Raw genomic sequence first — 12,578 nt, 5'->3', positions numbered from 1 at the left:
ACCTGGGCCCTACCTTCCTATGTGAGTGACCCACCTAGGTGTCTCCTGGCACTTTGCAGAAGCTTCTGGGAGGGAGGTCAGGAGGTGTGGGGCAATTCTCTGCTCCACTAGAGGGAGCTGAGCCTTCTCTTGCACAAACAGAACCATAGTCTGTGTTTCTGATGAGTGAACTTGATAAATGAGACTGAACTGACATTGCATGATGGGTACAAACCCAAAGCAGAACCTAACCCAAACCCATAAATCGGAAACAGAAAACCCAAGAATAGGACTGGAAGTACTATCAACCATCAAAGGCTTGGGGCAGAACTGACAGCCTGGAGGAGAGCGTGTGACTTCTGCTCAGGTCATGATCTCTGGGTCCTGGGATCGAGCCTCGGGTCAGGCTCTGTGCTCAGCGGGGAGTCAGCTTTTCCCTCTCCCTCTGCTCCTCCCCTACCTCATTCTCTCTCTCTCTCAAATAAATAAATAAAATCTTAAAAAAAAAAAAAAGAAGAACTAACAGCCTAAATTCTCCTGTTCCCTAATCTAGGAAGAGGGCCACCCTTTCTCTGGGGTCAGTCCAAGATGGATTCAGAGGAAGACATGCTAGAATCATCCCACCAACATTTACTCAACACCTACTATGATTCTGGCAATGTGCCAGCCTCAGGGTACAGAGATAGAAGGCACAATCCCTTCTCAACGAATTTATATTCTAGTGAGGAAGCTGGAGTTATTAATAAATAATATCTATCCAGCTGTAAGCGTGAGCCCGCATGCATGGTATTAGAGGAGCACTTGTGTACAGGTGAGTATGTGTCTGTAGCCAGTTGATCAAGTAGAGGCTTTTCTGAGATTCTCAGCTGGGTATGCTGGCAGGGAGAGAGAAATTAATTAAAGTCACCCTGTCAAATTCTTACAAGGTCAATACGGGGCACCGGTGGGGCTCCATAACCTCACGCTGAAGTTTTCAGTACCCAAGTACCTTGCAGGATTTACACAAGGAAGGGGAGCTTTGTCCATAAGGGCTAAGGGAGGCATGTTAGCATGCACTGTGCCAGGACAACCTCTCTGAATAACCGCACAAAAAACATTAAACATTTGTCATCACAAACACAGCCCTTAGCCCTTATACTTTGCCTGCATAGAGAATTTAACATTTCAGTAAAGCAGCATTTATGAAACACCAATTATATACAAAAGTGTTTTTTACTAGATCATGAGCTTCTTCCCACAGGAGGAAATGTCGTCCCCAACAAACAAGGAGCTCCCTGGGTGTGGGAAACCTGAGTGAGACCCACATTCCCCAAAGGCAAGCTTGTGACCTCTCCCCTTCCTAAGCCTCCTCCTCCCTGCCCAAAGTTAGTGCAAATTCCTGCTACTCCAGAGAAGGGGGAGTGCCTCTGAACAGAAACCCGGTTCTCTTCCAATTTGACCTGAACTTCCTTCTAGCCCTCATGACACACACTGCCCAGGCCACCCGAGCCTCACCCTGGATCCTCAGGCTCTCCTGATATTGGATGATGAAATACTCTTGAGTCTGCTGAAGCTTCTTCAGCTCATTCTCTGTGTCCTGTGTGACCAGTCGCAGCTCCTCAAACGTCTGGTTGATCTGGAGGTGCTTCTGGGACATGGTGTCAGCAAGACTTCCAGCTGGAGAAGTACCCTGGAAACAGATTGGGGAGAGTGCAGGCAGCAGTGAGCTGAGCAGTGAGGATGGAAGGCAACCTCAGGCTTTGGGGAATGCTAATACTATAGACCCCAAACTCCAAATCTAGAGTAAGATGGGTAACTTGTGTCAGAAGGATAGTCATTTACCAGAATTGGTGTGGAGTTGGAAAGGAGGGGAAACAGGTGAGCTGGCAGATTAGGACAACTTCATAAAGCACAGCAGAAACTTCTGTTGTAGCTCTGGCCTCCACCTGAGTCACCCAAACAGGGTCCACCTAAGCTCTCTTCAGAGAGACTAGAACTCAACACATCCAGGAGTGACCTGGGTTTGCCTACTAATGATGATGACCCCTTCATTCCACATTCGTTCACCAATCCAATGCCATGGACCATGTGAGGCGCTGGGGACACAGCGCAGAACAAGGCTGTGTGAACACACATCATCCGTGTCCTCACTCAAGACCTTCTTGTAACTGAGGGAAGAAGCTGAACCTCTCACAGACAGCATCCCAGAAACCCCAAAATGAAGTTACAGGGGAGGCGTCAACAAGTCTTTTATGGATCCAGCCATTTAAGTGACGTGGTCTCAGCCATTCCCTCAACACTTGGCTGAAAGGGGGCTCAGCAGAAATCCTTCTTAAGTAATCTCACCTGAATATGAGCATGCCTTTACTCAAAAACCATTCAGTTGGGGTTAAATTATTCTGCACTTGTCCACATTGCTTTGTGGTGATAATCTCATCAAGGTTATGGATCAATCAGATCAGAGACCATTCTAATTACTTTTGTGCCCCTGTTTTGTGCTCTGTTTATAGAGATACCAACAGATGCACACTGAATTATCTTAAGAAATATGGGTCCAGAGAGAAGGACTTCCCAGCTCCTCTCCCCACACCATAGGACACTCACATTGTTGGCTTCTCGCACCAGCCTCTGTTCATTGTACAGAATATGTCGGATGCAGCGGACCAGCTCCATGGGACAGCGGTCGTACGTGTTCTGAAAGAATCCAACAGCAGACATCACTTTGTCCCACACCATGTTATAGGGCCTAACCCTACCTCAGAGCAGGGGTAAGATTTTATGATGGAGGAGACTCCTGGAGACACGACGGCATAATCACAAGCAATGCTGCTCCTCTAATACTAGTGGGCGCAAGAAAAGTATGTCATAGGAAACCCAATTACAATGAGAAGGTAAGATCATTTTACTTCTTGCCTCTTAATATGCCTAAAGTACTAGGGCATCATTCCTCGAAAAAGGATACATAAATTTCAAAAGGACCACATCAGGAGAAATTGGACTCCATCTTGACTGAGTAATCAAAATTACTACCACCAATGCAGGGAACATGGATGGTGTATGTCTCCAGATGTGATATCCTGAGAAGGACACAACATCACTTACTCAAAATTCTGATCAGGGATGTGTAACCTGAATCTAATGATATCTAAAATATCTTTAAAAATAGATGAGCTGAATTATTTTAAAATTTCAAGGCAGGGGCACCTGGCTGACTCAGTTGGTGGAGCATGCAACTCTTGATCTCAGGTTGAGTTCAAGCCCCACATTGGGTGTAGAGCTTACTTAAAAATAAAATCTTAGGGGCGCCTGGGTGGCTCAGTCATTGAGCGACTGCCTTTGGCTCAGGTCATGATCCGAGGTCCTGGGATCAAGCCCCGCATTGGGCTCCCTACTCTGCCAGAAGCCTGCTTCTCCCTCTCCCACTCCCCCTGCTTGTGTTCCCTCTCTCGCTGTGTCTCTCTCTCTGTCAAATAAATAAATAAAATCTTAAAAAATAATAATAAATAAAATCTTAAAAAAAAAGCCAATGTAATGAAAGACAAAGGTTGAAACAGTTCCAGATTAAAGGCGATTAAAGAGACATGATAACCAGATGCAATATGTGGTCCTGGGCTGAAGGAAAAAAAAATGACATAAAGGATATTATTGAGTCAGCTGACAAAATGGAAATATAGATATGATTACCTAACAGTGTTTTGTCAATGTGACACGTACTGAAGTTGAAAACTGTACTATAACCATGTAGAGAAAATGCACACTGAAGTACTTAGGGGCAAAGGGACATGATGTATGCAACTTACTCTCAAGTGACAAAAATGTGTGTGTATAGAGACAGAATATGATAAAGCAAATATTAACAGTGGGTGGATCTGGGCATATGTAGGGGTTCTTTGCATCAATCCTGCAACTTCCTACAAACTTGTTTTCAAATAAAAAGTTTAAAAATAAAAGGCTACAATCACAAAGCCAGACAATAAGAACTTTTTACACCTAACAGGTTAAGTCAACAACACTGGGTTGAAGAAGAGAAGGAAAAGCTCCAGGGAGGTACTAAATGAAGAGTCTCTCCTAGGGAAAAGAATTAAGTGTGACCCGGCATTCACACCCACCTGGAGCTGCGTGGCATAGTGCCCCAGCTTGATCTTCAGTAAGAACCCATCTTCCCCGACTTGGTGCTCCGCCTTCTTCTGCAGCTCCTGCACCAGGCCCTCCAGGAGCTGGGTGGCCTTAATGTTCTCCTGTGGATTATCAAGATCTATTGAGTCCCTGGGGAAAAAAATTACACACATATGTATACATACATGCACATGAGCCTGTATAAATGCAGCTTCAACCCATCATACCTTTTCTTTAGCTGAAGTGATTTCTTCATAATGCTCACTGCAAATTTTAGGGAACAGTCCAATTCAAATTGACTAGATGCCTACATTAATCTATCCCTAATCCACTAATTAGCTTAGTGGACTGTATATTTCCTTTTTTTACAATGTACTGCCGTTTCTCCTTCCTTCTACTGACTTGCTCTGGTGCTTATGCTATCTGCTTCTAGAAATGAAGGGAAAAGGAAAGTGCTTCGTGTACTCTGAAGGAAACAAGGGCTCTGATAACTTCCTATTTATAGTTACCCCTCAAGGGTTGAAAGGGGGCACAAGGTCAAGAATGTTCTACATGCTTTTTCCAGCCTTGACTAGTTCTGTGTGTTGCTAATTTCACAGAGTATTTCTTTTTTCTTTTCCTTTTTTTTATAAAGATTTTATTTATTCATTTAAGAGAGAGAGAGAAAGAGAGACAGAGTGAGCACAAGCAGGGGGAGAGGCAGAGGGAGAGGGAGAAGGAGACTCCCCGCTGAGCCAGGAGCCGGATGCCACCGATCCCAGGACCCTGAGATCATGACCCGAGCCAGAGACAGATGCTTAACCGGCTGAACCACCCAGGCGCCCCTCACAGAGTATTTCTTAAGTAAAGACAGGTGGAACACACTGCTATTTCTAAGGAACCCTGGAAATGAGATATTAAGACAGAAGGTGCCTGCAAGTATTTATACAAATTACTGGTTGCAGATCTGGGACCTGTAGGCTAACTCTTCCAGTGATGCAGAGAAACCACTCTACGGACTTGGTATTAATTCAGAGCCACTAAACTGGTGACAAGGGGGTTGGATAGTTTCCCTCCCTCTTTTCCTTCTCTTCTTTATTCCTTCCTTCCCTCCTTCCCCCACTCCCCTCACCAACTCTCTTTTTTCAAACAATTTAGGCAACAATTGCTATTGGGCAGTATTAAATTGCTTAACTCAGCTCACTGAAGAAACCAAACAGCTGTCAGATTGAAATAACATTCAATTACTGCTGACCGGGTCTGGAGCCAAACAAGAGATCTAGTGGTAGCTAAAAGGCTGCACCTCTACACCCCTGAAGTCAGTTAGCAACTAATTTCAAACAAAGGCACAAGCAGGTGTGCCAAAACACTGATGATAATATAGTTCAGCAATAATATGCCCACATCTGTACTCTGAGAAGGTAGTAGAGAAAGCCAAATTTTAAATATGTATCCTCTCTGTACTAAATAAAGTATGTATTAAATAAAAGCCTGGGAGGAATGAAGGGCAGCCCTGCACCTCTGTTTCCACTGGCATTAATGCTCCTCATCTGAGGAACCCACTCTTGAGAAGATCGTCTCTGTGCAAAACTCACGGAAATCAAGTACTGGTTCTGGCACTTGAAAACTTAATTCTCTACTTAAAAAGGAAAAAAAAGCCTTTCTTAGCTTAAACATGAAGAACTGAACATCTTTTTTTTTTTAAAGATTTTATTTATTTATTTGAGAGAGAGAGAATGAGAGACAGAGAGCACGAGAGGGAAGAGGGTCAGAGGGAGAAGCAGACCCCCGCTGAGCAGGGAGCCCGACGTGGGACTCAATCCCGGGACTCCAGGATCATGACCTGAGCCGAAGGCAGTCGCTTAACCAACTGAGCCACCCAGGCGCCCCGAACTGAACATCTTTTTAAATTAAAATATCTGTTCTTAAGAAAACCAAGCTAAATAAAATTCAAGTTTTCCTTGATATCAACACAAGTCCTTTAACATTCGTTCGGTAAGAAACTACATGGGGAATCTACTAAATGAAAATTTAAATCACCAGAAATTTCCTACTGATGTTTTTCTGAACTCTCCAAATCATTAAAACAGAAAATAAAATGAAAAAGAAATGGAAAAGCGCTAAGCAAGGTGCAGCTGATGTGCTTATGTTTAGCTTGGTTTTTTTTCTCACTTCATTACACGAGGCTGAGATTTTTTTTTTTAATTGCCCAGAAAATTGCCTTCCTTTGGTGCTCCTTAGCTTCTGACCAGAAATCTGCTACTAACACGCAACTGCGACTACCACAAGGTGGCCTTACTAACAGGTACACAGGCCTGCTCGGACGGTCGCAGAGCAGCCGCCGGTCATGGGCTCTGCTGGGGTGGACCCTGCCCTGTCCGCCCCCCCAGCCCCATGGAGGCCTGAAGCAGCTGATGAGCCTGTCCGATCAGAAGGACAGGCTGCTGGGCACCCAACATGTTCCCAGGCCCTGAGCAGAGCAGGCCCCGAGCCTGGTGTACAGTAATGTCCATTCAAAAGCTCTGTTGTCAATCTACTGCATTATACTCTGAAAGAATTTAAAAATAATTTTCCCTCTGAGTATATTTCCAAACAGCAATTTGGAAAATAAAAGTAAAAACATGCTTGTTAAATCTGCCACCAAGAACGTAATTATTGTTAATATTTTGGTGTATTGTCTTTTGGTCTTTATGTGTATATATAAATTTAAAAACACCAATGTCTCCATTGTTAACTTTGTTAATAATACATTTTATTAAATGATATGCATATGCATACCTTAGCTGCCCCACCAAGCACTAAATTCTTTGTGGACAAACAAGGGCTTTACTCTGTTCATATGAATTCTACACCCTGTAGGCACTCAAAACATATTTTTCAACTGTTGTTTATTAGCAGCAATGATCTAATGCTTTTAGCCAGAATTTACTATTAAAGGGAAATAGGAAAAAATAAAATAAAATAGGAAAAAATCCTATTTTAAAAATCCCAAGAGTTATTCCATCTCCCTAAAATCTAAGCTAGGGTTAAATAACTTTTAACCTGCGTCACATCATTTTTTAAAAATGTACAACTTTAGGGAGTCTGGGTGGCTCAGTCGTTAAGTGTCTGCCTTTGGCTCTGGTCATGGTCCCAGGGTCCTGGGATCGAGCCCCGCATCGGGCTCCCTGCTCAGCAGGAACCCTGCTTCTCCCTCTCCCGCTCCCCCTGCTTGTGTTCCTGCTCTCGCTGTCTCTCTCTCTGTCAAATAAATAAAAAATAAGAGAAAATCTTTTAAAAAATAATAATTTTTTAAAAATGTACAATTTTTAAAGCCTCCATCATGTTACCCTTCCAATCAAACTTCAATATGCTTGTGCTTCACTAAATATGATAGAAAAAACTGTGTTCACTTACCAAGCTTGGCTTTCGATCCACTGGGATAAATAATGTCGCACCTCAATGGGGAAATGCTGACCATACAATGCTTGCATTTGATGAAGAGCATCGCCTTGGAGTTGCTGGGCTTGTATCCACACAGCCATGGTTTTAATCTGTTAAACAAACGATCAGTGGTTTGGGTGGGGTTTTTTTTTATCCCCCTTTAAATCCACTAGAATAAATATTCACAATTAAAAAACCTAGAGATAAATGCTTTTAATGCTTTTAAGCCCTTCTTGGTAGAATAAAGATCAGTATTCTGGAACTGAATTTTAGCTTTAAAATGTTTCAAAATGGGGGGTGGGAGGATGGGTTGGCCTGGTGGTGGGTATTGAGGAGGGCACGTTCTGCATGGAGCACTGGGTGTTGTGCACGAACAATGAATCATGGAACACTTCATCTAAAACTAATGATGTAATGTATGGGGATTAACATAAGAATAAAAAAATAAAAAAAATAAAATGTTTCAAAATGTACACATTCAGTGTGGCCATGGAAAGGTATATAACTTGGTCTATGAAGCGCCGACTGTAAAACATACTGAAATCCTACGAGTAAAAGTACAAAGCCAGAATTAGGGGAAGAACTGCCTATAACTCTGATATCACAGACATATTTACTTTTGTGCCAAACTTGAAGTAACAATAAGCAGCATTTTAACAGTAAGATAATTAGCACAGGAATTTTTTAAAAAATCACTTGTTTTAGGGTGCCTGGGTGGCTCAGGTCATGATCCCAGGGTCCTGGGATTGAGTCCCGCATTGGGCTCCCGGCTTCTCCCTCTGCCTGCCGCTCCCCCTGTTTGTGCTCTCTCTTTCTCTCTCAAATAAATAAAGAAAATCTATTAAAAAAAGCACTTGTTTTAGATTTGGTATTTTGACTAGAAATGCAATAAACGTGCTGCCATTTTGAAAAAGACCCAGTAAAAGAAAAGTGAAAATATTTAAAACATGAATTGAACCCTATGTATTATTTCCAGTTACCTAAGCTGCAATGCTTTACACACGAAGGGCATAGATTTATCTGGAAAAATGCCCCAAGTTTCACCTTCTGAGTTACTGCTAAGGAATTTATGAAGCAATCTTCTGTTAAATTACAGTATTTAAAAATCTCTCTGACAGGGACCCTTGGATGGCTCAGTCGGTTAAGCATCTCCCTTTGGCTCAGATCATGATCCCAGGGTCCTGGGATAGAGCCTGGTGTTAGGCTCCCTGATCAGCGGGGAGTCTGCTTCTCCCTCTGCCTCTGCCCTCCCCGTTTGTGCTTTTTCTTGCTTGCTCTGTCTCTCTCAAATAAATAAGATCTTGGGATGCCTGGGTGGCTCAGTCGGTTAAGTGTCTGCCTTAGGCTCAGGTCATGATCCCAACGTCTTGGGATCGAGTCCCACATCGGGCTCCTTGCTCAGCAGGGAACCTGCTTCTCCCTCTGCCTGCCGCTCCCCCTGCTTGTGCTCTCTCTCTTACAAATAAAATCTTTAAAAAAAAAAAAAATCTCTCCGACATAAAAACAATACATTCCAGCTAAGAGTTAGAAACAAGAACCATTATATTCCAATAGTAGGTAGGTTTTTAAAACATGCTCTTGATTCTAGAAAAAGTTTTATAAAACTACCATGATGCCTTCTCAGATTTACCTGAGAATTTTTAATTCAGTTGGCAGAAACTCTCTGGGATCAACCTGATTGTGGCAGCAACATTACTTTCATGTACACAGAGGGTACAAAAACTGAATCTTATTCTAACACTAGGATCCATAATGTAAAATTTGGTGGAAAGCAGGGCTAACTTGAAAACCATCCAAAATGATTTGGCTACTGATTTGCACCAGTCTCTTAACTATGTTACGATTAGGGTTCAGTGAATCAGGTCTTGATTTTGTGGACCTCCAAAGATTACACATGTGTGTTGGGAAACAAAAATCCCTTCCGTTAGTTGTAGTTGTCCGATCGTGTAACACTGAGCTATTTATGGGACAAGTCAGTTAGCCAACAATGAGGTATGGGGTGGGTGCCAGTTACCTATTTTAGACTTGTGCTATGCTATAGAACACTTGAGCAGTGTACAATTTTATTCAGGGCTTTTGGGCATTAAGGCTGCGATCACTGTGAGATCATCCAAAACATCAAATTTCAATGGCTGAGAGTTTACTAGGAGAGAGGCTTGGCTAAAAGAACTCTCTCCAGAAGCAATTTTACATTATAACCTAACATCTGGAAGACATTTAATTGTACAATATAATTTTTAATTAAATGAATCATACCCCAAGATTTTGGAAAATTGGAACAGATACAAGGCACGTTTTTTTGGATAAAAGGTAAAAGGATGGATGCGTGGGTGGAGATGCTTAAGCAGTTAAGTGTATGGAAGAGCAATGAAGGAATGAAGAACATAATCCAGGCATTCATCTCTTTTAGTGGTAAGGAATTGGAAAGAAGTAGGACCTCACCATAGCTGTTTTAATGATTATATGAACAATACCAAAAGATACAAAAATTGCCTTGAATCCTGCATTCATTAACTGAACTGACCCAAGAGACAAAAGAAGGAAAATTGTGGGAAAATGTTTATCTCCTCAGAGACCCCTCACTCCATGCAAAGAATTGTATTCTGGTCACATTGTAACCTCTTGGTCTACTTGACTTTTCTTCACATCATTTATCACTTCCTGACATTTATCATATATTTGTTTACTGACTTCTCACTAGGGTAAAATCACCATGAACACAATGACTTTGTTTTGTTCACTCTTTCTCTTGGGCCTAGAACAGTGCCTGGCACATAAGCATTCTGTAAATTTTTTATTGTTGTTGAATAAATAAATGTATACACACAATTTGGTCAAATCCATCAGGTCTTTTCAAAGTTATGGAGTATGAAAATATAAGTATGAAATACCAAAGCAAGAAAATGGAACAGATTTTATAATTTGGATGAGTCTGTATTAACAATATTCTATTTGTTCCTTAATAACATATGCCACAAGGAGCCTGGGTGGCTCAGTTGTTAAGTGGCTGCCTTTGGCTCAGGTCATGATCCCGGAGTCCTAGGATGGAGCCTTGGGTCCAGGCTGGGCTCCCCCACTCAGCAAGGAGTCTGCTTCTCCCTCTCTCTCTGCTCCTCCCCCCACTCGTGCTCTCTCACTCACTCTCTCAAATAAATAAATACAATCTTTTTTTTTTTTTAAAGATTTTATTTATTTGACAGAGAGAGACAGCGAGAGAGGGAACACAAGCAGGGGGAGTGGGAGAGGGAGAAGCAGGCTTCCCACAGAGCCGGGAGCCCGATGCGGGGCTCGATCCCAGGACTCAGGGATCATGACCTGAGCCGAAGGCAGACGCTTAATGTCTGAGCCACCCAGGCGCCCCAAATAAATAAAATCTTAAAAAAAAAACATACGCCACAATTTGTAATTTTTCCTTTTAGTTTTTATTAATTTGTTTTTGTTTATCTCCCCCCACTGAACTCTAAGAACTCTAAGAGCACATTTATTTACTACTGTGTCCCTAATGCCTAGTACAGTGGCTTACCATGGTAAGTAAGTAATCAAAACATATTTGCTAGTGAATAAATACATATTTGGTAAATATTTCACATGTCCTGCTCGTTGAGCATATTACAGGTGTCTAATATTGCTTTAAAAAAGAAGTACTATGGTAATATGCCACATATATGGGGCCCCTAGGTGGCTCAGTTGGTTAAGCATCTGACTCTTGGTTTCAGCTCAGGTCATGATCTTATGGGCCATGGGATCGAGCCCCATGACAGGCTCTATGCTCAGCGCAGAGTCTGCTTGGGGTTCTCTCTCCCTCTCCTCCTGCCCCTCCCCCAGTTCACGCACACACACACACACGCTCTCTCTCTAATAAATAAATCTTAAAAAAAAAAGTCACACTGGGACGCCTGGGTGGCTCAGTCATTAAGCGTCTGTCTTTGGCTCAGGTCATGGTCCCAGGGTCCTGGGATTGAGCCCCGCATTGGGCTCCCTGCTCCGCGGGGAGCCTGCTTCTCCCTCTCCCACTCCCCCTGCTTCTGTGCCCTCTCTTGCTGGGTCTCTCTGTCAAATAAATAAATAAAAATCTTTAAAAAAGGGGTGCCTGGGTGGCTCAGTCGTTAAGCGTCTGCCTTCAGCTCAGGTCGTGGTCCCAGGGTCCTGGGATTGAGGCCCGCATCGGGCTCCTTGCTCTGTGGGAGGCCTGCTTCTCCCTCTCCCACTCCCCACTGCTTGTGTTCCCTCTCTCGCTGTGTCTCTGTCAAATAAATAAAATCTTAAAAAAAAAAAAATCACACTATTTTGTCTCAACTTTTATTAGTTTTTAGTTTTAACAAAGAGTGAAATGCTGAACTCTTAGAATCTGTCAGAATATTTTTTATGGTTCTAAATATGAACATGTTGTAATAGTTATTTTCTAAAATGCCATTTGAGGAATAACAGCTGGTAAATATAAGGTGGTAACCACCTTATTTTGAAAAACACAAATTATTTTAACTTCACTACAAAAAAATGCTTTGATAGAGTTGGAAAGTAGATTTTACCTACTACTAGTCAAAAATGTAAAAAATAAAAAGAGTACAGTAAATAATACAGAATCATTTTACTTTTACTTCTTAACTAAGAACTATATACATATGGAACATGAAATGAGTTACTGAAATTATCACGTAACAATTGAAAACATGCAATTTGGAGAAAAAAACCACCCCACCCCCATTGCATCAATAGAAGCGAGAACCTAACTAGTACTTTCCCTTGTACATGCCCAAACTCTTCACAGCCATTATTAAGCTATGCCTACACCTGGCATACGCTGGGTCCCTGTCCTTTCGCATTAGTATTTATCCTGCCATTGAATACTACTCCACATACGTAGTAACTGCACCTCTGTCCTCAATACACACTTTCTTTTGCTTATTTACAGGCAGCTCCATCTTCAATGCATGATGTTCTGACAAGGAAGTGGTTTGTATCTTTGGTAAATCTTCACAGGGGCTTCTCTAAAGACTGGGAAATGGATGCACAATCTTATTTTTAGCCAAAGATGAGAACCAGCTGAGCTTTGCTTAGTTGCATTCTTAGTATTCATAAGCATTCCAAACAACCTAAACCAG

The 12,578-nt window shown here is 42.2% G+C and overlaps 1 protein-coding gene across 1 annotated transcript; it reads right to left on the bottom strand.

Moving 5' to 3' along the window:
* Positions 1-7: 7 nt before the first annotated feature.
* On the bottom strand, positions 8-7,623 carry LOC145718028 (signal transducer and activator of transcription 5B-like). The gene is made up of 4 exons (XM_081809468.1): positions 7,450-7,623; positions 4,068-4,224; positions 2,563-2,652; positions 8-1,648 (listed from the first exon to the last, which is right to left on the bottom strand). Exons 1-4 carry the CDS (start codon positions 7,575-7,577, stop codon positions 1,361-1,363), a joined length of 663 nt encoding a protein of 220 aa, XP_081665594.1. The 5' UTR covers positions 7,578-7,623; the 3' UTR covers positions 8-1,360.
* Between the last annotated feature and the right edge of the window lie 4,955 nt (positions 7,624-12,578).

The sequence above is a fragment of the Leptonychotes weddellii genome, unplaced genomic scaffold (assembly GCF_054177405.1).
Source record: "Leptonychotes weddellii isolate Sample4059 unplaced genomic scaffold, ASM5417740v2 HiC_scaffold_1016, whole genome shotgun sequence".
Taxonomy (NCBI): Eukaryota; Metazoa; Chordata; class Mammalia; order Carnivora; family Phocidae; genus Leptonychotes; species Leptonychotes weddellii.
Note: the sequence above shows the minus strand (reverse complement) of the source record. Positions and strands in the feature narration are given on the sequence as shown.